At 39.6% G+C, this 27,348-nt stretch overlaps 1 protein-coding gene across 17 annotated transcripts in view; it reads left to right on the forward strand.

The window, feature by feature from the left end:
- The window catches only part of TNRC6B (trinucleotide repeat containing adaptor 6B), a 132,764-nt gene extending 105,437 nt beyond the window's left edge, over window positions 1–27,327 (forward strand). For 11 of the 17 annotated variants that reach the window (XM_085570386.1, XM_021552719.4, XM_085570389.1 and 8 more), the window contains 13 exons: window positions 1,472–1,597; window positions 2,633–2,764; window positions 3,297–3,392; window positions 3,619–3,796; window positions 4,182–4,316; window positions 4,493–4,669; window positions 6,710–6,793; window positions 9,112–9,258; window positions 9,511–9,606; window positions 10,476–10,700; window positions 11,174–11,244; window positions 13,071–13,210; window positions 13,716–27,327. In XM_085570386.1, the coding sequence (XP_085426512.1) occupies window positions 1,472–1,597; window positions 2,633–2,764; window positions 3,297–3,392; window positions 3,619–3,796; window positions 4,182–4,316; window positions 4,493–4,669; window positions 6,710–6,793; window positions 9,112–9,258; window positions 9,511–9,606; window positions 10,476–10,700; window positions 11,174–11,244; window positions 13,071–13,210; window positions 13,716–14,106 (1,998 nt within the window). In that variant the 3' untranslated portion in view covers window positions 14,107–27,327. The remainder of the gene's footprint in view (window positions 1–1,471; window positions 1,598–2,632; window positions 2,765–3,296; window positions 3,393–3,618; window positions 3,797–4,181; window positions 4,317–4,492; window positions 4,670–6,709; window positions 6,794–9,111; window positions 9,259–9,510; window positions 9,607–10,475; window positions 10,701–11,173; window positions 11,245–13,070; window positions 13,211–13,715) is intronic. The other 6 variants (XM_021552720.4, XM_021552727.4, XM_021552726.4 and 3 more) reach the window with 2 other exon arrangements.
- Window positions 27,328–27,348: the final 21 nt, after the last annotated feature.

A 27,348-nucleotide genomic window follows, 5' to 3' on the forward strand; every position in this document is an offset into this window, starting at 1 on the left:
AGGCATGTTGTTGATCTCAGTGTGCAGAACTCTTGGTATAGAGAGGAGTTACAGAGAGAGCTGAAAGTGTAACTGCAGTTTCAAGGCCTCTCAAAAATTTTAATGTATAGTTGACTCCATCTGACTCTTTACAGAATAAAACCTCTTGTCTTTTGGGTTTTTTTGTTTGTCCTCCTGCATTCTTAGGAGTTGCTTCTGAAGGAGAAGGTGCTTTGGATGGAGGGGGATGCAGGTGAATGAGACAATCTGTAGTGCTGCCAGTGTTGAAGCAGGAGGAGACACTTGTGTTTGAGCAAAAGGATAGCAGAGGATGCACAGTATTAATGGTAGGAGTATTATGCACAGTGTTATGATAGGATTTATGAAATCCTGGTATATAAGGGAAGGAGAGGTTTTAGTGAAGGCCTGCACGATCTCAGTTTGGAATAATGATGGATTTATGTTGGGTGCAGTAATGCTGGCATGGACAGGCAGAATAGGGAGTGATGGGTGAAGAGTGGAAAATACACTCCTTAGAACCCCAGGTATCTGAAGGTCAAAGACACCCTGGTAGACAAGAGGAGATGGGAAATTATGAGGGTCTTGAAACTGAAAAGACGAATTCATGGCACATAAGGATGCTTTGGAGGATGAGCTTCACCTTTTAGACGCAGGAGAGTGTAGCTTAGTTAGTGTAGGAGACTGTTTGATAGCATTTCTTGCTTTATTTGAAAAATTGTACCAAAAAAAGTCTGCTCAAGAGGCTGAAATCGTGAAACATAATCACAAATTTTCTGGGGTCTTGTTCATGCATTAGGGTTTATTACAGAAGTTGCTTATAAATCAGAAAATACAAAGAGCAAGTATTCTTGCGTTAGAAAATAAATCACTGAAAAAAAACCCCACAACTCTTTCTTACTTGAAAATTTTCTTCAAATTTAGTGGGAGAAAAGGGGAAGGAAAATACCCAACTCCAGAATTTTGTAGTTTTCATGGTGGAAGGGAAATTTTAATTCTAAAATAGTATTAGTTGATAAAAGGCCTACAGAGAAAAAAATAATAGCCTTGTTAGTGATAGCTCAGGAAAAGTACCTGTCTTCTCTAAAATGGGGGGCCAGAATTCTTGTTGACGCAGTCTTGCCATACTTTTAGGCCAATGGATGGAGTTTATAGTTTGTTGTTTGTATTCAAGTTTCCATTTCCCCATATGTAAAGTGCAAAATATTAAAACGGTAGATTTGTCATGTCTTGAAGTAAGTAGATAAGCATGACCCTTTGGTATTAGAGGAGAAACAACCTGCTTCTCAAATATGTAGTACAGTGGCTTTAACCCAGGTAGGATATTACTGATTTTAGCCAAACAGAATCTGTAATTCTAAGGGAATGCTGTTTAAGTCAGTAACTTGGCTCATTGTTACTGATCTGTAGTTTTTAGCATAGAAATCCATTATCCTGCAATATTCATCTTCTCACTACTGCTTTAATTTTATAGGGTGGCAATCATGGTTTGTTTGGAAACAGCACAGCACAATCGAGGGGCATGCACACACCAGTGCAGCCACTAAATCCTTCCCCCAATATCCGGGCGCAAGTGCCTCCCCAATTCCTTTCTCCCCAGGTAAGGAATTTATAGCAACTGATTACTTGTAAAAGTAGAGTTACAGCCTTCAGAGCACATAATTGAGGTTACTTATACACCTGTCTTGGTCTCAATTTGATGTTAAGAAATTGAAAAATTAAATAAGATAGTCAAAGTACTTAAAACTCAGCACAGAAGCATTAGCATTCTGTCTTATTCCAAGGCAGTTGATGGTAAATGCTCGCTACCAGTATTTTTAAACCTCAAAAGTGAATTTGGGAATCCTATATTTTATATAGGCTTTTGCAAAGTATTTAAAAAAAAACAAATAAACGTGAAAGCTTAACATGTTTTTGAAGTGTAACAGGTTGCTTCATTTTTTTAAGTAGTCTTGTCCTGTGCTTCCTGTCCCCCCCAGAAGAGAGGTTTGATGAAGGGGCTACATGTTACATTTGTATTGCAGAGCTTAATCTTAAGACCTCAGGTTCTCCATATGTACAAGTTTACCTTTTGCTTTGGACTTGGTGAACAGTTCTTGAGATTCTCTTTAATTGTACTTGTGTAACTCTCCAATAATGCAGGGAGAAATGGGGGGATTCTTCTCCACCTACTCCTGTCTTTTACTGTATCTTGCTCAATGTACAATGAGATTAACTCTTTCTGTGAGGCACTGTTTCTTTGCTCCAGTGACTGCCTGAATGCCTTTCTTTTCCCTTGTCAAGCAGTACATTTTTAATGTGATAATGCAGTACTGTGATTACTGGTTAGCTGCATATATATCAGCATTTATATTTAGCAGAGTCTCTAGCACCTTATTGATTGGGGGAATAACCTTTGTGTGTGTGTCTGCATCTGCACATGTAATACTGTATACTGTCAATCAAGTGAGGTATTCACTCTGCCCAGCTTATAGACTGTGCTTGTTTAAATGTGATGTGTTAATAAATCTGTAATGTCTTTCCCAGAACACCATTGAAGATTGGTGTCATATTTGTTCCTGTACAGAAATACTTGTACTTCATCATCTTTTCCTCGTAGCAGTGCATTCAGGATATGTAACTGGTTTCCATGCAGGTTTCGGCCTCCATGCTCAAACAGTTTCCCAACAGTGGCTTGAATCCTGGTCTCTTCAATATGGGCCCCCAGCTTTCTCCACAACAGATTGCCATGCTGAGCCAGCTTCCACAGATTCCCCAGTTTCAATTAGTAAGTAGCTGTAATCTTGTGAGACAAGACAGTTTGCAAATTGTCTGCTGAAAGAGTTTTCTTTTTGTACTTATTCTAATTCTGTTTTGTTCTACTGATGTTATTTTGTACAAGTATTCCCTCTTTGCTCTATGGGGTAATAAAGTCCTGATAGAAGGCAGCAGATATACCAAATAGGCCCATGTAATTATTCTGGATTACAGTGTGTTCATAATGGCTCCAAGCCATGTTTTCCAACAGAAAGCAGTTGTTGATTTTTCATGAAGTTTTCTCCAGACTTACAGTCATAGTGATGGGAATAAAGGAGGTACGAGTAATTCTGTTGCACAGTGTTAAATTAGAAACTTTAACATTTAACTGAAGGATTAGAATTCTTCTAATGCATTCATTGCCATTTTATTTGAGTGAGTAGAATGAGAAACAGTTTACCTAAATCCTGAGCAAAGCGTTTGCTAGTGAATAGCTCCTGGCAATTATATTTCACTTGATGAGCTCAATATTTTCACTCTTCCCACCCTCCCTTATCTTGTAGGCTTGTCAGCTCCTCCTTCAGCAGCAGCAGCAGCAACAGCTGTTACAGAGCCAGAGAAAGTTATCTCAAGCTGTGCGGCAACAGCAGGAGCAACAGGTGTGTGGCACTGTTTTTGTCAACTGTATGAATATGAAGTTTGCTGGGGAAATGCAGTCTGCACTAGAGATGGTGCTGGCTTTAGTAACATCATCCGCTCTCTTCACATTGCACTTTCTGGAGAGCAGGGTCTTTTGTATCTCCTTTAATTCACTGTTTCTTTATGTTTACTGTAATTTGCATTGCAGTATAGCATAGATGAAGCAGTTCTTTCTTTCATTTGCAGATTGCTCGTATGGTGAGTGCCCTCCAGCAGCAGCAGCAGAGGCAGCCTGGCATGAAGCATTCTCCATCCCACCCTGTTGGGCCTAAGCCACATTTAGACAGCATGGTACCCAATCCTTTGAATGTGGGTCTCTCAGATTTACAGACCAAAGGGCAGATACCTGGATACAGTTCAGGTGGTAAGTGCTTTGTGGAAGTAGGTTTGGTGCATTGCCTGTAGCTTCCCTTTTATTAATATGGTAATTATGTTAGTTACTTAGGTCTGGGTCCAGAAATGAGTAATTTATGTATAAGCATTAGAGCAAAGGTTATGACAAGTGTCAGCTTTGAATCAAATTGCATTATTTTTCATTGCATGGGAAGAAGACAAACCTAAGAAGAAAGCATATCATGGCATACTGACACAGCACACTTACTGAAAGATGCCCCTTAAACGTACCTTTTGCTCTTGTTGATTTCTTTTTCCCATCTTATGATTACAATGGCTCTCCATTTAAAGATGGTTAAAAACAAAACAGAGGATGACAATTGAGTTTTGTTTTGTTTTGTTTGTTTGTTCCACAGGCTTTGGCTCAAGTGGCATGGATTATGGCATGGTGGGAGGGAAGGAGGCTGGAACAGAATCCCGCTTTAAGCAGTGGACTATGATGGAAGGGCTGCCCTCTGTGGCTTCACAAGATGCCAATATGCACAAAAATGGTGAGAGGGGGAATTTTGGGAATGCCCTTGTAGGATCATCTTACCAGAGGTGAAATAGTTTAGATGAAACTGTCTTGCCTCACCAGTATGCATCTTAAATATTTTTGTGTTAATATACAATACTCCTGAAGATCCCAACCTTTCCCAAGTGTAAATGTATGTTTTTAATGCTGCAGGTGCAATAGTGCCCCCTGGAAAGGCTCGCGGAGGATCGCCCTACAACCAGTTTGACATAATCCAGGGCGACCCGCTCAGCAGCCATACAGGCCCTGCTGGTGATAGTTGGTTACCTGCCAAATCTCCACCAACAAACAAGATTGGAAGTAAATCCAGCAATGCCAGCTGGCCTCCAGGTATTACATAAGGGCAGGGGTTGTATCCTTGCTTTAAGATAGATGTGCTGGACCTTTCCTCATCATACTTGCTTAAATAACAATTACAAAGAAAATACTTGGTAGCTTGGCCTATCTCGGTTTTGAAATTTCTTCCACATTAAAGTAGAACGTAAATGTTGAATTTCCAGTTAAAAATGCTGGGCTGAATATGAGCTATCTGCTTAATTGCCTGAGTAGTCTTTGGTTTTTGTTAGGTGAACTCATATCTTCTTACATTTACAGAAAATTTTGTGAAAACATATGGTCATAGAATAGACACCACTATGTCCCTTCTTTTGTACTGATTCCTTATTTGTTCTTTGTTAGACTGATACAGTGTTAAAATTATTGATAGGGTGGAATGAGAAAGAAAAAGATGTGAAGTAAGGTTTTTTGTGATGGTGGGAACACCACACTCTTGTGGTTCACTTTAGTTCATGTCGCATAAATGGTAGAAGAGTGTTGCAACCCTTCAGTTATGCTCAGGAATCTTGTGCCTTGGGCAGAGGTTTCGTGCTTTTGGGATGGCAGGCTGGTGCTCATTTTTTAAGTTTTCTGGTTTCACTGGCAGAATTTTATTTTTCTGCTAGAAACCTGTCTAGGAAAAGTACATATGTATTGGAATATACATGTAATTTTCTATATAGAACATTTGTTTAAATAGAGTGGTGTCCTTGAAGTTAATCACCAACGCTGTTCAGCAAATAGTGAGTGCTCTGATTTTTCTCTTGTCTGGAAGACAAATGCATTCCAGGAAAACAGTACTAGCTGCAAACCCTCTACTGTGTATCCTCTCAAGCACAAAGAAGTAACAAAGTCCAGGTACATCTCTTGAGTACAGCAGTAGCACAGACCTTGCATCAGAAAGTTAGGAATCTATGTGACAGATGCAACTGCAGGAAATCTAGAAAATGTAGTTTAAGATTTTTGAGTGAAGCCCTCAGTGTCTTAACTCCAGCAAGAAAACATCTTCTGATGAGCTAATAGAGCTAAAGAATTAGCTATCTCAAAAACATCTGCACATGCACAAATTTTCATACTGCTCACTGCATTCTGTACAGCTATGTTTGTGTTACACTTCAGTCAGCCTGGTTGTTAAGTATGGAGCTTTTTTGACTGGAGTTCCTGTTCATAAGGCCAGAAACTCCCAAAATGTAATCTTTAGCAGACCTCATTCACAGACACATTGTTGCTGAACTTGTTTCCTTAGTCACCATTGCCTTGTATTATACTGAGGAATACAGTACTGCTCAGAATAGACACAAGAAGATCAGCTCTGCCATGTTTCCAAGTTTTGGAGTAGCCACTGGCTTTGGCAAGGTTTTTTGTGCCAAAACTGTTACAGAAGTTAAAAGTTTGATAGCTGCTCTTTGCCCCTTGTTGATACCATAGAGCTTCCCTAGTAATATCTGTAGTCCCATTGTCAGTGATAAATTTTTTTGTTGCTGACTGCCTCACCACTATGAGAGGGTAAGTGATTTGGATCATAAAATTTCACTGAGAGCCTCAGTACCATTCTTCATTTCTTGTGAGTAGCCCAAGACTATGATTGCAGCCCTCATGTAACAGATCCTGGGTTTTGGGAGGTGGCATTTATTCCGTTATTGCTGTTCCACTCTTATCCATAAGATGCTGGGACAAGTTACTGTTCCATGACCATCAGCCACTTGAGCTGTATTGTAGTCTAACTGTATTGTAGTGGTTTCATTGACAAGGAAAACTGAAATCAAGATCTACCTTATCAATACAACACCCCTGATGAAAAATGAAGATGTAAAATACCTTTACACTCTTATGTTTTTCTCTACAAGCTTGTAGATTAGGTCCTCTCTCAGTTCCTGGCATGGAGATAGATTTCTTCCTCCCAGTGCTGGAAAAAAAAGTTGTTAACAAAAATGGTTTTACAAGAGAAAACCTCTTGAAATAGGTGCATTTTTCCTTTGAATGAAAACAGTGGTCACTCAGCATTCATCCTGACTACACCTTTCGCATTTTCCTCCTAAATGCCATCTGCTGCAGAAATTCTGCCATTCAAGAGATCAGTATTGTTCAGCACAAAGATAAATGAAGTGGTGCCCAATCAAACTGATATCACAGCTGGAGGTGAGAGCAAGTTTTGCTGCATTGGTGAGAGCTATGTCATTTGGTTATGTTGCACAGACTTGCATACTTAGGTCGTACTTAGACTGTAATTTTCCCATTCAAGATCCGTCATACTTCAGGCAAACTGGCCTGGATGTCTCTGTCATGATTTTCACAATAATCTTATTTTTAAGCTTTTTGAGAGGACCTTTCAAATCTCTGTGGAGAAATGCATTTCATGTCTTCTTTACTGCCTAGAAGTAAAAGAGCATGTCTTTAAACAAGCGTTGGTGAATGTGCATGATAATCAGCCCCAAAGGAGACTTTGAAAATTTGTCAGTATGCTGTAGTTCAAGGAAATGTTTTTCCAGACCAGGGTTTCATTGATGAGTATATGTGTTCATAAACAATAATACCCTTGATTCTTGGAGCCTTGTTTGTATATTCATTAACCTTTTGATTAGAGCTTCCTGTGCACTTAATTTTCAGTCTCAGTTTCTCAGAATCTTTGCAAATAGAAGAGTTGGACATCCTTTTCTTTTTCTCCAAACAAGCTCTAATTTCCAGGTTCTAACTTGTGTTCATGGATTTTTTCTCTCAGAACAGAGAAGATATTTTGAGTAGACCCAAGAGCTGTATTACTTCTTCCTTAACAAAGGGAGGCCCTACTTGTCAGGGGATGGCAATATTTTGGTGGTAGCTGAGCAGAGACCTTCCATGATGAGCTGCTGATTGCTCATATAGTTTTGATACCTGGATTATTTTGTTATTAAAGATTGGGAGATGTAACTGAGGTTTATAAAATCATGAAGGCAGGGAACGAGCTAAATGCAGAATTGTAATTCTGTGACTCCTGCAATGCTAGAACCATGGTGCAAATGCTGGAATTAAGAGGATATAAATTTTAAATAGATGGGAGCTTTTTTTTTCCATCAGGAGTGGTGAACTTTCAGGTTGTGTTGCTTTCACAGCTTCTTGAGACAGGTGATACTGGCCAGTTGAAACAGTGCTTGGATAAAATGATGGAAAAACAGTTTCACAAGCTGGTGCTAGCAGATAGAGAGGGTATTTCTGCCATCTAAGTTAGGACAACTATGGATACAGGGAGAGTGTGAGGCCAATAGTCCACAGATAGTGGCCAGGTTTGTGTTCTGTCCCTTAATGGTATTTCTCCTAGTGCTGTTGGCAAAACACAGATGAACTGTAGTTCTGACCCAGTAGGGCATTTATTTTGTCTTCTCCCAGATTCTCATCTGCATTATCACAGTCTAATACTGCCCTTGCTGTGGCAATAATTTGAACCAGTAGTATCATATTTTCTTCTGTATTTGTCTGTGACAAGTCATAGTCTTGACTATAATTCTTCATTACAAAGGTGATTGAAATGAACCCTTCCAGGCCAGATTCATCCTATGTTGCTTCATTCTAGAGAGTGTATCTTGGATCCCGCTTTTAATAATGGATCTTTAATTGTATAATAATATTCTATTTTTAATTATTTCAGAAATTTGGGTTAGGAATTCTGTATCCTGGACTTGTATCAACAAGGGATGAATCTGCCACCTTTGCACTCTTCTCACACACAGATTGTCCCATAATATATGAAGCTTCTTTACTTGTTTTTGTGTTCGTCAGTTTTACTTTTGCACCACTGCTTCCAGAACTGACCACAGCACTTTATTTATTGAACGAACCAAGTTACTGATCTTTCTTACAGTAATTGGAGTCTTTGTGTGTTCATAAATTCATCCTCTTGTCTTAAAATTATGGCATGCCTGGAGCTGTAGTTCAAACTAAAGCATGATAAGTATATCCCATCTCATTGTGAAGCATGAAGAATGTCAATGAGTATATACACATTACTTTTACCACAAGGCATCTTACCTTAGTATTAATAGGTAATGTATATAGTGTTTGTGTACATACAGTGTGATGTGCCAAATGTGTTTCCAAACGCCTAAGGTAGGTAGCCTTTGCTGGAGAAAGGCTGCTGCATGCACACAAAATATGTGTATGGATCTAATATTACACATCTTATATGGAATTTGCTAAAACTATTGAAACCTCATCTGAATGTAGCAAAGCAGAAGCACTTAAAGGGATACTGGATGCCCTTGTACCACTTTTTTTGTAGTGTAGACTTGTATTCATATGAAAGCAGAGCTAGTGCTGTGCGAGGAACTGTGAAATAGATTACGATTCTAGCATGTAGTCTTTTTTTTGCCCATAAGGAACAGTGTAGAAGACAGTTGTTTACCATCCTGAAATACCTTCAGCAATTACTTCTAGTAAGTAATATTTCCCTGATTGCATGTAATTCCTTTTTCTCTCCTGTCCAGAGTTCCAACCAGGAGTGCCATGGAAAGGTATACAAAACATTGACCCTGAATCTGACCCCTATGTGACCCCTGGAAGTGTGCTGGGGGGGACAGCCACATCTCCCATTGTAGATACTGACCACCAACTTCTGCGGGACAACACCACAGGTAAAACAAGTGAACACCTAGTCTGTGATTATCAAAGTCGCTCTGATACTCGGGATTGTTGCAGTGTTGCGGTCATCACAGACAAATAGTCTGTTGCATTTGTCTGAGAAGGAAGCTGCATGTCTTTGCACTGTAGCTGGGAGCACCTGAAAGCTTAGCACTGGTACCGTCATGGCTGTCTTGAGGTTTAATGGTGTTACAGAAACTCTGTAAACTTGGTCTCCTCTTTCTCTCTCCGTTTCTTTTTGATAGGGTCGAATTCTTCCCTCAACACCTCGCTGCCTTCACCTGGTGCCTGGCCCTACAGTGCCTCTGACAATTCCTTCACCAACGTTCATAGCACTTCAGGTATGCAGGCTTCGAAACTTACCCAGATACAGCATTTTTCATTTAGCACTAATTCATTGTTGTTCCACTTGGAGTGTTTAGTCCATCACGTGGCAGAATTTGCTGTCTGCCTTTTTTAAAAAACTGGTTTAGGCAGAGCTCACAAATATTCATGACCAATAGTGGTGTTTTGGGGAGCACTTTTATTTTTTTCTTTTATTGCATTTCTTTATAAAGTGTTCTTGAAATGTGTTAAGGATACCCACTATATGTCTTCTAATAGACACCTGCCTACTAGTACAGGTAGTACATTTTTCTAGAAAAAAAATGCGCTGTCAAGAGTGTTTAGAAGTCCAACCATCACACAGCAAAGCAGCCTTCTTTATGTGGTACTGCTGTGTCAACATTGAGGTTTGTGACTCTCAAGAAAGCTTTGATCTTGTAGGGAGGACACCTTTAGGAGGCAACAGTAGCTTAGGAGACCAAGAATGGTGAATACTCCTTTCAGTGCTCTGCAGGTTTTTTTTTACATTAAGGTTCAATTTCATTAAAGGTCAGTAGTGCCAAAACCTTTAAGAAATTCTTCTCAGATGAAATGCAGTGTGGACATAAAAGTTGCTGTTCATCTAATTAATGATGTAATTTACTGCAATTAGCTACATTATCATAAATGATCCTGGTATATTCCTTTTTTTTAATCAGCATATATAAAATAAGCAAATATTAATTTACATGTAACATGGAGGTTTTTTGGTATGATAAATTAACTGTTGTATAGTCCTGTTTCCTGCTTCTCTCCAATATAAATGTAGTCAAAAGACTCAGTGTGATAGGGCAGGTACTTAATCTCACAAGTTTCTCTAATAGATACAATTTCTTTAATCTTCTAGCAAAATTCAGTGATTACAAATCAACATGGTCCCCAGATCCCATAGGACACAATCCCACTCATCTCTCCAACAAGATGTGGAAAAACCATATTTCCTCAAGGAACACTACAGGGCTGCCCCGCCCACCTCCTGGCCTGACCAACCCCAAACCATCATCTCCATGGAACAGCACAGCACCCCGATCGGTCAGGGGCTGGGGGGCACAGGACTCAAGGCTTGGCTCTGGTGAGAACAAATCAACTGGTAGCACCATTGATAAAATCTGAGCAGTGTATGTTTTACAGCACCAGTGGTATGGAGAAGTTGCAGTTGTCTGGTAATAGGAAAAAAGAGAGTTTCTTCTTGAAATGGAAGTTTGCTGTCAGTAACTGGTGCAGTGAGGGGTGGAATCCCAGGTCCTGCTTCAGGGAATGAGTGAAGAAGGGCTGAGAGCTGCCAGAAGAGAATACCTGCTACATAGGGCCTTTCAAGACTAGATGCTTGCTGTGTGTGAGAAACTCCTCAAAGATAAACTCTAGTAAAATTAATCTTTATGTAAACTGTGAGCAAAGGTGTGGTTTTGCTTTCAGGACTGAAGATAAGACATTCATGTTTTAACAGGGCTGGTAATGTTGACTTTTTCTGAAAGAATTAACTAAAGAAAGATGGTTTTTCTTTGTATCAGATCTGTCTTGATTGCTTTGTCTTATAATTTGCAGCATCTACTTGGAGTGATGGTGGCTCAGTTCGTCCTAGCTACTGGCTGGTTCTTCACAATCTCACTCCACAGGTATTTTCTATGGTTGTTTCTGGGGACTTGTTTGCTTCAGCAAGGATTTTTGAATTCTTGAGTTGTTTCTTTTTGAATAAAATCTGACAAAATCAGATTTGTCAGCACATGCAACGTATTTCTACTAAACTGAGCTGCAGTCTAACTGGTTTTCCTATTGTAATATATTCAGCTAATTTTAAGATGTTCAGGTTTTGTTATGTGACTGTTAAAACATTTCTTAAGAGTTACAAAAAATAATTGAAGAGAAAGATTTTTCTTAGAAGTGAGGGTAAATTTCATTACTATAGCATGAAGTGGTTTATAGCTGTTCTTTGGGATGTTGTCAATAAGAAATGTGTGTAACTGTCAGTTTTCACTTTAGTGTTTCCATAGTGAAACCACAGAATTTTTCCAGCGTTCCTGCCAAAACCAGTCTAGTTAGGTTATTTCTACAAGTATTCTCAAAGCTTGCTGCCATTCAGAATGAATTCTGTGGAGATCCTGGTTTCAGCGTTCCAAATTAGTATTTAAGGCCTAGGAACAGCATATATGATTATCAGCAGTACTGTGAGGTCTAGAGAGAGTCCTCTGTTCGGCCAGATAATTTACCTTGTTTCTGCAGTCTACAAGAAAGGGTTGATGTGGAAGGAAAAGCTGAGGTCTCCAGCAGATCACCCAAAATGGCAAGTCTTTTGTAAAAAAGACTGTTTACCTTGATATGAAGGAAGAAGTGGTGTGAGGAAAAAGCACAGTTCTAAGTCTGGCTTGTGTAAAATACTTCAGTGATGCTTTAGGAATTATTTAGTGGAAGAAGAATATATTTTGGAGGCATTTAAGTTAGTAGGAAATAGAATCAGATCATAACTGTCTCATTATGGATTTTCTCTTTACTGGGGATCAGTACAGTAGAGAGAGAAGTTGTAAAGGTTCAGATGGATTCACAGTTTTATAGAATGGTTAAGATTGGAAAGAACAGTATGTTCATGTCAAGGTTCTTTGTTTTAACCTTGACCATATTTGTGCCACCCCACAACTTCCTATTCCCTCATTTGAAGCTATATTATAAAATAAGGGGGAAAAGAAGGAAGAAAGTAGCACTTCCTTAAGTATTTGCACATACGGATCCCATTCATATGTCCCTGTGGCACACCAGGAATGGAATCTCTCTGTATAGAACACCTGGGAGAACAGCTATTACTGGAGGTAAGTAACAAGCTGTTAAGGCTGCAGAAGGAATGTAGGCAACACTGCTGTGAAAACTGTAGTTCAGATGGAATGAACATTGGTGGATTTGGCAGCAAAATCACTGGCTCTTTCTGTCACTGTTTCATAAACCATAAAGACAAAGCAGCACCAAAATAAATTTTCAAAAATTTAATTGTAGAAATACTTCCAGTTTTGCAAAAGCCTTTTAAATACTGGTTTATCTACATTCAGCTGAAATCAAAGAGCTGCAGATCAAGACATCCTGGTTCCTTTGGTAGAAATTCTGATGACTGAAGATGGTGAGAAGTACAAGTTGTATATAATTACTGGAAAAGCTGTCCATGACAGTGTAAGGAACTCAGTGAAAGAAGGAAAACTGGACTCAAGCTGTAAATTAACAGGAAAGATAATTTAGATTATTCCGTACTAAAACAAACTCTATGCAGCTGTGAGAAGTCAAGACATACCAGTTCCTGTTTGAAAATCAACTTATGTCACCTTTGCTTACTTCCCACTGCTTCATCTGTTTTTCTTTGTGAGAGCAGCATATCTTTCAATTAAAGTGATGAAGTCAGGATTAAAGTATGTTTGAAAAAATAATTACAAACATCTGTTTCATCCTGGCTGTTCTTCCTCAGATTGATGGGTCAACCTTGAGGACGATCTGCATGCAGCATGGCCCACTGCTGACATTCCATCTGAACCTGACCCAGGGCACCGCCCTCATCCGATACAACACCAAACAGGAGGCGGCCAAGGCCCAGACTGCACTGCACATGTAAGCAAGGTTTTGAGACAAAAATATTTGCGGGTGTGGGATTGGTGGTGTAAGCCCCTAAACTCAGTGAAATGTTTTGAATTTTACTAATCTCCTGAATTCCAAAGGTTTTAATCTGTTCTTCATCTGTGGCGTTTGAAAGGTGGCAAATGTGCATTTACCTACGTGGTATAGGCATTTTTATTGCTCTTGGCGTTAATGTTCCGAACCTTAGTTTAAATTAAGATTTTATTCAGGCACAACTGCGTGTTTGGGCAGGGGGTTGGGGAGGGGTTTTTTTTTTTCATTTGTTTTGTTTTTTCACTGTATAAAATGGAAGTTCTTTTGTTGTGAGTTTCACTGTCAAAAACAGATGAAGTTTTCCATGCCCATTCCATTGTAGCAATGTAGCTGATACCTCCTTTGGTTTGGAACACCTATTATTGGTGTTCCTGTGCTTTCTGAATCCCTTGCCCCCTTACCTTTTGGCTCTATTTTTTTTCCTTATGTGTACCTTGCACTGTAGGTGTGTGTTGGGAAACACTACCATCCTGGCTGAGTTTGCCACAGATGAAGAGGTTAGTCGCTTTTTGGCACAAGCTCAGCCCCCTACACCTGCAGCAACCCCGAGTGCACCCGCAGCGGGCTGGCAATCCCTGGAGACAGGACAGAACCAGACAGATCCAGTTGGACCTGCTTTGAATCTCTTTGGTGGGTCAACAGGGCTTGGGCAGTGGAGCAGTGGTGGCGGCGGCGGCAGCAGTGGGGGTGATCTCACTGGCGCTTCATTGTGGGGGCCCCCAAACTATTCTTCAAGCTTGTGGGGGGTCCCAAGCGTAGAGGATCCACACCGAATGGGCAGCCCTGCTCCCTTACTACCTGGAGACCTTCTGGGAGGAGGGTCGGATTCAATCTGAACTTAGAACTTTCAACTCTGACCTCGTGACCTTTTTTGGAACAGCAGCAGCACTAACTTGACCTTTTTCGTTTTTTTCAACTTGCAATAAATACATTTATAAGAGGAAAAAAGAAAATGGAGAAAGAAAAAAAGGTGGGTCATTGACAGACTGTCTGAGCACATAGTTGCCTCCCTTATATAACTTCAGTTTTTTCGTTTGGAATATGAATCCAAAAAGAGAACATATCACTCTTGAAATACTTGAATCGTGAACGCCAACTTAGAAAGACAATGTGAAGCAAGTACACATACCATTTAAATTTAAACAGAAAAAATTAAAAAAATTAGTTTCTAGTTTTTCACTTTTTCATGTTATACGGAAGTTGTTGCTAAGAAACATATATACTGAAAAAATAGCTTTTTAACTTTGTTTGCACTGGGTGTGTTTCCGTCCTTAGGTCTACCATGTTGGGTTGGGGTTGGGGAGGGGTTCAAAAGAATAAGGGGGGGAGGGAAAGACTTGACGGAGCCTCACTTTAAAAACAAAAATAAAAACAAAAAAAAACTAGAAAAAAATTTTAAAATTAAAAACCCACAAAAAAAAACAAAACAGAAAAAACAAACAAAACAAAAAAACCAACACTTTGTGATTGGCTGGTTGATAAGTACCAGTGTGTTCTGGCACATGTAACTGCCCACGTGTGCTTGTTTCTGTGTGAGTGCGTGTGCACATGTTTGTGTGTGCATTTTTTTCTCTATATATATAATCTTGAAACGCTGCATTGCTGATGGTCTACGGGCTGGCTGGCCATCTGCATGTCTTGATTCTGAAAGCAAGACAGGCATGGTGGAGTCCCTGTGGCTGAAGCAGAATCCCGTTGGGCTGGATTAAAATTTGTCAGTAGATTTTTTAAAATTCATTTTAGCAGGGTGCTATCTCAAATTTGCTGGTCATACAGAGTGGATAGTTGCTTCCTAGCCCTTGTTCTAACCGTGGTAGAGCAGAACACTGCCATATCGGAAGGATTTGGTGAGAGGGGAAACAATGTTGTCTTTTGAGTAGCAGTATCTTTATTTATGTTTGCATGTGGGGGTTTTTGTACTGACTGAACCCTAGAGTGTTTGTTATATAATGCAAGCCATTTATTTCTTCCAACAAGGGGAAAAGAGGAGGAAAGAGACATTGCCATTTTTTGTGCAGATAGACAAATGTTCTTTTTCAGTCTCTTGTAAGCTTCAGTACCTTTAAAAATAAGTGTTTCTTTTCTCCCTCAAACCTAAATAAGCACCTGTACTCAGTCTAGAGGAATCCATCAAAAGCTTGAAAATCCAGCCCAATCAAATTAGCCTTTTAGTTGATTTACTGCTTCTACTAAAACTGACAAAAAACTGAGTGGTGTCAGCAAAGTGCCGGCCAGCTTGCCTCATCTCCTGAAAGCACATGCAGCTAACTCCTTCCTGCGTCCTTCATGGTGAGCGTTACCTGTGCCAGGCCTTGGTGTCATTACAGCGCCAGACCATCACTGACAGAAACGTTTACTTACGAATGTTCTTAAACCAGTGTGTACTTCAAAGGTTTCCTTTTGTTTCTCTGTGTTGTGTTTTTTCCTGTGTATGTGGTTTTGCTTAGGGAGGTATATAACTAGCAAAGACTTTTTTTTTTTAAAGAAGTATTGCACCTTTTTGTTTTTTGTTTTTACTTTTTTCTGTACTGTTGCTTTTTAATTTCTGTATTTAAGGAAAGGTTTGGGGTTTTTTTAGCATCAGTGTAGTAATATTCTGGGCAGGATAGGGGTGACCTATAATCCACAGTGATAGCCAGTGTGTGCGTGCATGTGTGCGCTGGGAACAAAACTTTTAAGACCTGTTGTTGTGAAAAGAGTTGTATCAGACTTGAAGGAACATCCCTTGACACAAAGCAGGAAGCCTTTTGTTGGGGGGGTGGGGCCGGGAGAAGAGGGAAGAGAGATGCCGGTACTTTTTCCATAAGTGCTAGGACTTCCATTCAGCATTGTCCAGCTGTTACACTGTCTAACAAAGTGCCGACCTTCTGTACCAGCACATACCTGTCCATTCCAGCCCTCAGAGGGAGCAGTGCTTTATCAACTGGAGAAGGGGGGCACATAGGGGAGTCTGTTTCTTCAGCATTTTCATTGAAGGATATGACCATGTCTGATGCATTTAACTCATGGGTTTGGTGGGCAGAAGCAAAAACAGATGCAAGTCATGGGTGGGGGAGGTTGGTGCACGCGCGCGTCTGTGTGTGTGTATGCCTGTGTGCTGGGGGTGGGAGGGAAGGGCTAGGGAATTACAATGCTGTTTAATTTAATTTGCCCTTTCTATGTAAGCCCCAATGTCACAAGGAAGGCTGACTGAGGGAAATGCTGCATATACACATGCCTGTAGATTTGTATGCAAAGCGTTATCTGGTAAAAAAGTATGAGTAGGTTTGTGTTTGTTTAGTAAACTGGAGTATGCAGCATACTCTGGCCCCTTTGGAAAATACTTTCCTATCATGTCTCCTCCATCTATCCCACTGTGCACAAAGAAACAAAATTCTCTCTTTCAGCTCCTGCTAGCTGGCTAGTAACCCTCATGTTCAGGCATCTGTACAGCTTTGTTTCTGCTCAAAGACCAAGCACACTCAGACATGCAGAGCAGGTTCTTAAAAGTCCTGTGCCAGCAGTACTTCCTAGTGAAGCACCTTTGGCCTGAGCAAGCCAGTATCTGTTCTGTCACATGATTTGCTATACATGCTGGTTCATTGCTGTGTTCCACCCTCACTTCTCTCTCCCAACCTGCCCTAAGGTCCCTTTTCCTGCACTTTGGGCTAGTTAACTTCATTGCGATACTACGGTGAAAGCCGGGTGCTAGAGCCCCTCTTGTTTACAAGACATAATGAGGGATTTGAAATATTTAAAAAGAAAAGCTAAATTGTTCTTCCATTGTAAGCTTAAAGGGAAAAAATTAAAACGTACAAAAAAAAAAAAAAAAAAGACCAAAAAGTGCATATATATATTTTAGATGAAGACTAACTCTGGGAGCATTTAACAGTGTTTTTGTTTTTATTTTAACATTTTATTTTCCTGCTTTAAATTTGCAAGCATTCTCAGGAATTCTAGGGTAGGAAGCCAGTTTTTTGAAGATGGTTTATTTAACCTTATCCTAGATAGATGGCTGTTTCTTGTTGATAAACTTTTACAAGTTCCTGAATCTTCAAAATGTTTGAAAGTTTTTACTTTAAAATAAAAATGCTAAAAAAAAAATAAAAAGAAAAAGAAAAAAATAAAAAATCTCCAAATGTTACTGTCAAGCGAGGGATCAAGAATTTTAAAGACTTTCTAAATTAAGATACGTTAAGAAAGCTTCTCAATATCAGCAACAGGAATTCATTGCAATCTTAAACAATTTGTGGGAGAAGGGTTATCATTTATTGTGCTTTGTTACTCATGCAGACGTGTGCAGTTGCATGGAGAAGAGAAGTGTGTGAATGGAAACCTACTATTCCCTCTCGATTGAAACTAAAAATATTCTTCCAAGCACCTTTTTGAAGCAGAGTGAAATAATAAACATTATTAAAATGCAGTAGAGTTTAACTGAAAGAATCCTCAGTTAGGATGACTAGCGGGAAATACATGATGGTGCTTCTTTGAACCACTTCTGAGCAGTGCTAAAGAAAACCAGCGCTGACAGATTACTCAGTAATGAAGTAGTTCTATTAACCTGCCTTTTTCAGTACAGAAAAAAAAAGAATATGGAAAAACTCCACATAAATGTACATTGGAAATCAACTTTTCCTGTTTTCAGCTACTTGGTCAGTTTAATTCCCCACTTGGAGATTTGCTGCTTGCTTTTCTTCATCCACCCCACCTCCCAGTCTTTCTGTTTCATTTTATATGAGGGAAATAGCTGTTAAACTCCTCTGTTCACCCTGTTGCTGCTGGCTGTCAGGGCTTACAGTCTTGAACTTAAGAGTTCGGTGTTGGGATGGCCAACTTCTGCCTCCCAGCTCTAGGGGTCAGGGGCTTACTCCGCCTGAAACGGCTCGGCTCAAACCACAAAAACCGCACTAGTGCCTTGTTACATGCACCCACATGCCCTACAGTAGGGGAGGGGAGAGAAGACGAGGCAAAGTGAGGCAGTATAGCCACTTCACAGAAATAGATGTGCCCGTTCTTAAGGGAAGAAGAGCATGCTGCGTGAGCAAGTCGTGCAATGAGTTACTTAATAGTAGTTGAGGTAAGTTGTTATTATTATTAACAAAAGAAATCAGATGCCAAATTCTGTCTTTCTCATAGCAGCTGCCCAGTGTTTTCATGTTGTGCTGCGTGTGCATGTGAGTCTGTTGAAAATAATGCATCAGTAGTAATAATAATGTGCTTCAAAAATCCTGTTGTGGGCCAGTAGAAGGAGGGTTTACTTAGAAAGTTTAGGATTCTGTTTTATTTTATTGGTTTTTTAAATGAGAGAATTTGAGTGCTTTGCCAGAAGCTGTGTTTTACCAAATTAGCAGTGTCCTAAAAGAGAGGAAACCATAGCATTTAGTCAGAAAAGCTGACAGACATGACATTCACATGGAAGTGGATTGTGATTGACTGCTGAGGGGTTGACAGTCATAAATTTCAGCAGTCTGCTGGGTCCAAACCTACTGTAGTACAACAGTCTGCTCCTCATTTCCTGAATGTGCATTCTGTAAGTGTTAGTGGCTGTCTCCTCAGTGACAGTTTCCCTTATATTGTCAAACATTATATTCCAGCTACAGTTGACAGAACTGTGTGGCTTAGTCATGGCACTCCCAACCATTGCAAGTGGTGTCTGAGAATTGTGCTAACCAGACTCAACTGCTGGGGACACTTATTGCTTAATGTTGTAAAATATCTCTTACCATTTGAGCTCCAAACGGCGAAAAGTCAGCAGGAATTCTTGTTAGGGTATTTCTGGGCTTTTACAAAACTGTTCCCAGGAGGGAGTCATTGGCAGCATCTTGTTAAACATGTTGGCAAAGTAGGGAGAAGAGGCTGGGGAAGCACATCTTGAAATAGACTAAGGGCATCTCTTTCCAGATGAAAATCCAGCCACTTTGCTTACCCTACCTTGCAGTGTCTTTCAAGCTGAGAGTTTAATCTGTTGGATAATTCTTTGCTTCATTTGAGGATTTTGTCTTAGCAGTGACAACAGAGTCTAGCAAGCAAAACAGAGTGTAGTACAGCTCAGAGAAACCTGTGCTTAGACTTCTGACATTCACTTTGAAATACTTGCCATCTTTTCCCAGTGTTTTTATGTTTTTACCTGGACACTTGCCTAGCAGTCTTGAGAGTGGGGTTTTTGTTGGTTTGGAGTTTTTTTTAGAATCAGGATGTCAGGTTTTTCTTACAGATTTTTTTATTGTGCTTCACATTAAGTGGCTTTTGTAATGAGTAAGAATGTTAAGCCAAGTATGTTTTTACCTCTGCAATATAAACAGGCTGTTTTCAAAAAACTGGGTGGGATAACCACCTCAAAGATTAAATAACATTTAAAATTTTATATTAAGTTGGCCTCTTTTTCTTTTTTTACCATGTAATTTCTAAGCATTTATTCCTTAGAACTTTTGCCCTATTTTTTTCTTCTTAAAAATGCTGCCACATCTTCCACTGTGTCCTAATAGTGCATCCAAACAGTACTGTAGTTTTTTGGGGGGAAATTTTGGTTAGTTTGGGGTTTTTGCTTCATTATTATGCTTAGCTCATAAGTTTCTTACTTTGTGCATATTGTTTTCCTGTTGACTTTTAAGGGGAGCACTGTTTGTATATCTGAGGTACGCAAATCTGACAAATCCTGGTCAATGAAATGAGCTGGATCAGAGGTAACATAGCAGATGAGGACCTGTTGTGTTTCCAGTGCGTGTTGCATATGTTGCCTTTGCTGTAAATCATGTGACCTTAGTATCCAGGTTCTCAGAAGGATTGAAATGCAGGTTTTGTGGAGGCTGGTTAACATCTCAGGGTAATAGTCCTGATTGAGTAGAAGGTAGGGGGTTTTTTTATAAAGATGTTCCCTTAACAGAAGCAGCTTTCTTAATTGTAAATATGCATGCATGCTTTGTGAGCAGGAAAGTAATACCAAGACAACTACGTTGAAATTAATTTTTTAAAAAAACCCAATAAACAAATGCTGTTGATGTGCAACTTGGGTCCTGAACCTGAAGCAACATAAGCAGAATCTGTTGGTTTGTCTAAATTGATTTTGCACACAATATCATTTCAGTTCTGTTGTTTATTTGCCACTGTTTCGCAGTTTTAGGGACTGATACTGTTAGATCATATGGTCATTCCCACTGTGATCAAAATACAGCTATCTAAAACCTAAACTCTTTCTTCCCTTTTGTCTCCAGTACTTGGCTTCCACCTAGGGCAGAAGGATGGTAACAGTAATGGGAAGAAATATGTGAAGTTGCCCAATTTAGGCAGAGTTGGTACTCCCTGTTGTCCTGAATTCACAAACCTAAACCACAAAGCAACCATTAGGCTGTAGTCGACCTGTTGGTTGGACTAAATGACAGGAGCCAAACTGGAGATTTTTAGCAGCCTTGCCTAGTCCACGTTCTTCACAATGTTCTGTGTAAGTGTCCCATCACTGTAAATACCAGTATTGCTGAATTTTACCAAAGTTCCCTTGCAGTAGATAATAGGAAACGGGTCCATTTTGTAGTGACTCACCAACCAGAGCTTTGCCTACAGTAGACTTTAAGGGTCTGCCTGCATTGCTATCAAAATTGAGTCAGGGTCCTGTTTAGAAATACAGCACTCTACTTTGTGGTGTTATGTGACTTAAAACTTTGTGATGTAGTAACTATAGCTTCTGATCCTTGTATGAAAAGTGATTTAAGGTTTCATCTGTGCTACAAAAAGCACCACAGCTCCTGGTTGGTTGGAGGCTGCTTTTAAAACTTGTCAGGCCACAATAAATGCAGTTTCATCTGTAGCGCACAGCAGACAACATCTGTTTGCATTAACAATTTGCCTGCACATTGCTTTTCATTGAGCTATGCAGGAACGCTTTTCTCTAACAGTCTCCCAGAGTCCTAGAAAGCCTCTAGCAAATCAAGTGCCCTCTGCTAAAGAGCCATTTTTGCCCTGTTTGTGTGATAGTTGGGACTGGTGACATTCAACAGTGTTAGGGTTCCTGTAAACTTTGTAGTGAGAAAGGGAGTTTTTTGACTTGTTTCTGACAGCCTTTCTGTAAAGTAATACAGAGCACTCCAGGGAAAAAGAAAAATAACAAAAAAAGGGAAGAATGCATTGTGCCAGCTAGCATTAAGTATTTAAGTCTTCTAGAAGCAAGCATTCTTGACTGGTGGGCAGAGGGGAAGAGACTGGAGTGCGCAATACAAGGAGACCGTGTTTGGCACACAGTGTTTCCTTGAGCACTAAATGCCTCTTCTTGGCTGTTAGTGTGTGTTACCTACACAGAACTAACTTCCTCATGTTTTTATGTTTGTTTTTATTAATTGAGACAAAGTGGAAGCTCCTCCTGTTTCAGATGAAACATAACCAACCATAAGTGATCATTTTCTTTATCAATTTCTGTTAAGCAGGTTGCACAGCTTGTTAGGATAGCAATTTTAATGACATGGTTATGATATTATGTGCTTTCTTTCCCCTCCCTCTCCCTGCCAGAACTGGCTTACCCTTTCTGTATAAGGCGCTGTGTGGGTTTTTTTGTTTTGTTTTGGGGACATGTGGAAAAGAAGCAAAATGAAGTGAAAATGCAAGCCAAGGTAGAACAGCCTTACTTTAGGGGGTAGCCTTACAACAGAGCTTTATAGTGAGTGTGCTGTATTCCAAAATATGTAAGCCAAAAACAAACAAAAAAGCGTTCATTTATGCAAAAAAAAAAAAAAATAAGAGGTGTTGGAAGACTTCTTTAATATGTACCTTCTAAAGGTGGAGTAAGGTCTCACCAAGTGATATGTTATTGTGATACTTCTTGCTGGGTCAGTAGGAATGGGTTGGGGTATAAGCGCTTAATGTTTCCTCCTATGTTTTTACAAGCAGTAAGTTAAATGTGGTATTTATGAATGTGCCTTTGTGAGTATAGTGACTGTCTAATTGAGGAGACCGCTTGGGCTGGAGGGGAGACAAGGGTCAATTTATTCTTTCAAGAGGTCAGACATTGAGATTGCAGCCCACTGGTCCCTTCTGACAAGCAGCATCATTGGCTGGTCTCTACACTGCACAATACGTATTCATATGTGGTAGAGATTGGGGTGGGGGGTGCGAAGGGATGTCATGTGATGCGCACAGAAGCTGTTGATAGTTTTAGGCTAGTCTGCGTTGCAGATTGAGTTTGTATATGTATTATGTGGCTTCTCTTTATGTTTGTGTGCATGAGTGTGAGTGTGTGTGGCTTTGGTTTTTTGTAAGCACTGGAGAATTTGAACACAGTGATGTTTGAGACAAATTTATACATGTAGAGAAGATGATGTTTTGTAGCTTCTGTTAAATAGTGGGTGCAGGCACACTTTTACCCTCTCTGCCCGTGTCCTGATAAGCGAAACAGAAATTTTTTTTCAACCCTTTAACTTCCATCACACTTAACGTTGCCATTTAAATGAACAGGGTATTACACAAGAAGAAAAAAAAGTTTTTCAAAATGGTGAGGTAGAAGTGTTTTAAAGGAAAAAAATCTGAAGTAATTTTTTGTTTCTTCAAAGCTGTTTGTAGCTAAACATGGGAATCTGCAGTGTCTCCTTCCATTTGTTGTTTTTTTTCCTAATAATTCACCTCTTTGTCCCACCCAAAACATGAGGTGTACAAGATCAAGAGCTGTTGTTGTAGCGCTTTGTAATTCCCACCCTGAAAAGAAATTCCGGTGGGATCCCTCAGCTCTATTCAGGAAGACAAAGAGAGGAGAGACTGCAGTTTTCTTTGCTTCGCTCTCATTCCTCTCTAATGGCCTTGAAATGTATTATTATGCAAATGTGAATTTTGATACTGAACTTAAGAAGAGGTTGTTTGTTCTTTTTTCAAAAAAAAAAAAGGTCCCATATGTGGTCAGCATTGCTTCTTTATTTTGTAAGTGAATTGTAAACTATGCATTCTGCAAAGGGGGTGTAGGGGACAAAGATACTTTGCTAAACTGTTCAGGAGTTTCTGTGTCCATGGCATATCCATTTTAGTTTGGGGAAGTGGGGAAGTGATAACTTTGAATTAAGAAGGAATTGATAAGAACCTTTCTTTTGTCAGAAGCTGGCCAATGGATAACTGGGCAGAGATTTGAATAACCAACGTTGGCTGCAAAACAAAATCGGCTCTCAGCCTTGCACAGGGTGAATTCAGCCACACAGTGTTAACCCAGGGCCAAAAGGGTGAATGGGACACCAGGTCTACCTGGGGAATATCTGCCACTTCCTGTGCTCTGGCCCTTGTTAAGCTCAGGAAACCCACTGCCATAGGCTCTGGGTTTTGGGGTTTTTTTTCGTTTTTGGGTTTTTTGTTTTTGTTTAATTTACTACTCGTTTTCCATTTCAGCAGCCCTTATGCTCTTCCAAGAGAATTAGAATGTGGTTAGTCCTTGATATCCACACTTCTTACCCCTAACATCTTCTTTGCTGCTGTTTCTGGTACTCTTCATACAGTGACAGAGCAGCTGTGGCCAGAATGGTGGAGACAGTACTTCCTAGTGCTGATTAAAGCCCAGCTATAAGGACTGTGTATTTTCAACGTCGGCAGCTACTGGTGATTTTTTGTCTGGTGCTGCTGCCAGTGACTTAGCACTAATGTTGACAGTATGTGAAATTTTAGGGTAAGCAGACCGATATGTATACCAAGTCCCCTCTATTTAAAAGGAACTATCCTATTTTTATTATAAGGTGGTATCATAATAGTCATTTAAAAGTATTTACTTCCTCACATCTCCAAAATGTAATCATTGTGAATTATGTGCATTCCTTGAAGCTTGCTGAGCTTTCAGGAAGACTCTCCTCAGAAAAAATGTAGATCTCACTGCTCTCTCCATCATTATAATAGGGACCTTTTGACTTGACTTTTTCCTTTGTCCATGGTGAACCATGGTACTGGCATTATCTTAGGTGTAATATCATAAACTGAGAGATTATCCTGCCTGTATTCAGTGTTTTCATGCAGCAATTTTATTTTTGTTGACATTCACAGTACTGTAATAAGTAATAGACTTGATGATCATTCTTGCATCTGTGCCTGCCTTGCAGATGTGATCTTATCAGGGTTCCACTCTGTCAGAATGCCTTTAAAAAAAAAAAAAGAAAAAAAAGAAAAAAAATCAGAAGCTTAAACCCATTCACAAAATACCTCGTGGTACATTTTCCCTTCTAATGCAACCTTTTAAATCTTAGTTTTTCTTCTAAACATGATAGTCTTTTATTTCCATCTGTTATCTCCTTGTAAAAGATATTTGAACTAGTGGTTTTGAGCACAGGTTTGAGAAGCCTGAAACTCCTGAATTTTAACATTGGCCATTACTCTTTCCTTGCCTTGGGCAAGTCATTTAACTACTTTGCCTTTGTCTTTTCACCTGTAAAGCGGGGTTGTTAATAATACTTACCTACCTCACAGGGGTTTTGTGAGGATCAACTAGTAATGTTTGTCAAGTGCTTTAAAGAAAAAAGCATGATAGAAGTAATTTGAGGTTTCCACAGCAAGATCGCTAGTTCTTTTTACATGGTTTGCTTGTGTGGAGGGAGATAACCCTTTTGATTTTTTTAAATTATTGAATCAATTAGATACTCAGATCCTAAATGACAGAAGTTGATAGAGATTCAGTTACTCATATTCTTCAGTCTTTATGCCTGTTTCCATCTTCTTCTCTTCTTTATATAGTTATGCCAGTTTTTCTACAGGTCACATGTCTCCAGTACTTTTCGGTAAGCTTCAACATTGAAGTTCTTTGAGCTTTCTGCTTCTTTCACCAGACCACCAAAGTAGAAAAAGTTTGTGTACTTCTCCCTGCCATTAAATTACAGTTTCGGTAAGGTCATCTTTCAAGTAGACACATCTTTTCTTGCCATCAGGAAGGGGAAGTGGTGGTGTGTAGTTCCAGAGAGGGGACTGTAAGATGAAGAACCTGGACACTTTATGCTGCTGCTTCCAGGGATGAAGGGCAGAGTAGCTTCCTATGTCCTTCCCTGAGTTAATCTCAGTGTGTTACCAGTCTCGCTTCAAATGCAGTGTCTCTTCTTGTCCATAATATACAGAAGCCATCACCTGCCAATAGAACGTAGAACAGAATGATAGTGGATGCTGCTCATATATATGCCTTACAACTCTCCCAGAATGTCTCTGGGAGGGTGGTGGGCATGAGGTATTCATTGGGTAAATCCCACAGCTGTCAGGGAACCTCTGCTACTTTCTCCCCTCTTAATCACTTGGTCCCTGATTCTTCTTTCTTGGATGTGTGTCTCAGGGATGTGCATGCATATGAGCCCATGCCTCTTGGAATTTGGCGTTTGAAATATCTAGAACATGGTTTCTGTACCTGAAACCTTTCTGTCTGACACTCCCTGGTCTTCTGTCCTGTGTTGCTCCCCATGGCCTTAGGAACATCTCTCCACTGTTGCCCTATGCCACCCTCTCCCATCTCTGCCAGTAATCAAGGTGAAGTATATACCATGATTCTGCAGAGAAAGAAGCTGAAGTGATGCAAGTGCACCTGTGGGATTTACACACAGAGGTATCTTGGTTTTCTGCCACGTGTGCTCTAAAGCCTGCAGAACATCTGATGCATAGTGCTTTTTCTTTCTCATCAGGAAAGCAGAATAAACAGCAGTATAAATCTGATGATGGTAATTCTGTAATGTTTACTTCTAACTAAATGCTAAGAATTTTCTTCAAAGAACCAAAAAAAAACCCACCTTCTAACAAAAGTAACCAAATGTAATCTTCCTGGGTGCGGAAGAGGAAAGGGGAGGAGGAAAAGCAGTGACAGGGGAGCGTTCTGATCTAATTTCATCTCCACTGCTCGGCTGGAGGTGTGAAATGCTGCTTTGAGTTCCACAAACATAAGGGATTATGTTTACAAAGGTAAATGCCTTCTACCTGTTCAGGAAACTGGCTACTGGTGGGCATTGGGAGTTTGGCACGTTTCTCTTCATTGCAAGCAAGTAATAGAAGGGTGTGTCTGGAAGAGGAATGGAGAAACAGATTCATTTCATCTAGTCTTCTTGGTAAAATAATGCCCCCTTCTTCTCTCCATATGGAATGGAGGGATGAGGAGGCTGAATAGAAAATCATTGATATCCAATATGGCTGGATTAGAAAAGGCAGCTTTTCTACTTTGCACATAAATAGGTAACAGGAAGGTACAGCTAAAGTCCTCTAGCCTGAAACACTGTCCCCCAGAAGCAGACTTTGTAATAATAAAAATAGTGGCTGTGTGTATATTGATGCTATTTGCAAGTTACCTGTAAGTGTTTGGTTTTTTTTTCTTATACTTGAATGGCTTCCTTTACTAAACTACCGTAGTTCTGGTTTCTCCCCTCTTTCTATACTGTGCAGTAAAGAAAATTACAGGACAAATGGGGAGAATGTAGAGGAGATGACACAATGTCTTGCATATCCAGGTTTCATCTTAATTTCCATCCCATATTCTCAGAAATGTTTGAACTTCCTAAGGGTTTTCCATGGACACAGAAACTCAGCACTTTAGAAGGTGCTCTTGTAAGGCTGGCTGCCCCCTTTTCCTCCTTTTCTATATTTTTATTTTACTTTTAGTATAGTGGTACTTAAGATCACTGGTTCACTTAAAAAGAAAAAAAAAACCAATAAAATGTTTAAACTCTACTAATGTACAAATAAGCTGAAATGTTGCATTTTATGTGTATTTTTGCCATAGCAGGTACTGTATTTCTCATGCTGGATTTAGAAAAAAAAAAGGAAAAAAAAGGAAAAAAAACAAACAAAAGGGTGACGTTTTATTGGAGTGTGACAAGTTAAGAGTAATAAAAAATTAAGTCGTCGTCATTTCATTAAAACTGAGAGATGGTGTAATACTTATATATAAGTTTTTTGAAGGTTTCTTTTGGGCTTTTAAACAGCTTTTTTGGTTTTTTGTTTTCTTTGTTTTTCTTTTTTTGTTTGGTTTTTTTTTGTTTGTTTGTTTGGTTTTTTTGAAAGATATGATTGTATTATGTGCAACTCAGTTGCTTACATTATAACTACAAACTATTTTTGGGTTCCTGGAAAAAAAAATACTAATAAATGTGTTTGGCTGCTAAGCATTTAAAGTTGGTGTTGTGTGCCCGTTC

Source organism: Lonchura striata, chromosome 1A (assembly GCF_050655825.1).
Source record: "Lonchura striata isolate lonStrDom1 chromosome 1A, ASM5065582v1, whole genome shotgun sequence".
NCBI classification, from domain to species: Eukaryota; Metazoa; Chordata; class Aves; order Passeriformes; family Estrildidae; genus Lonchura; species Lonchura striata.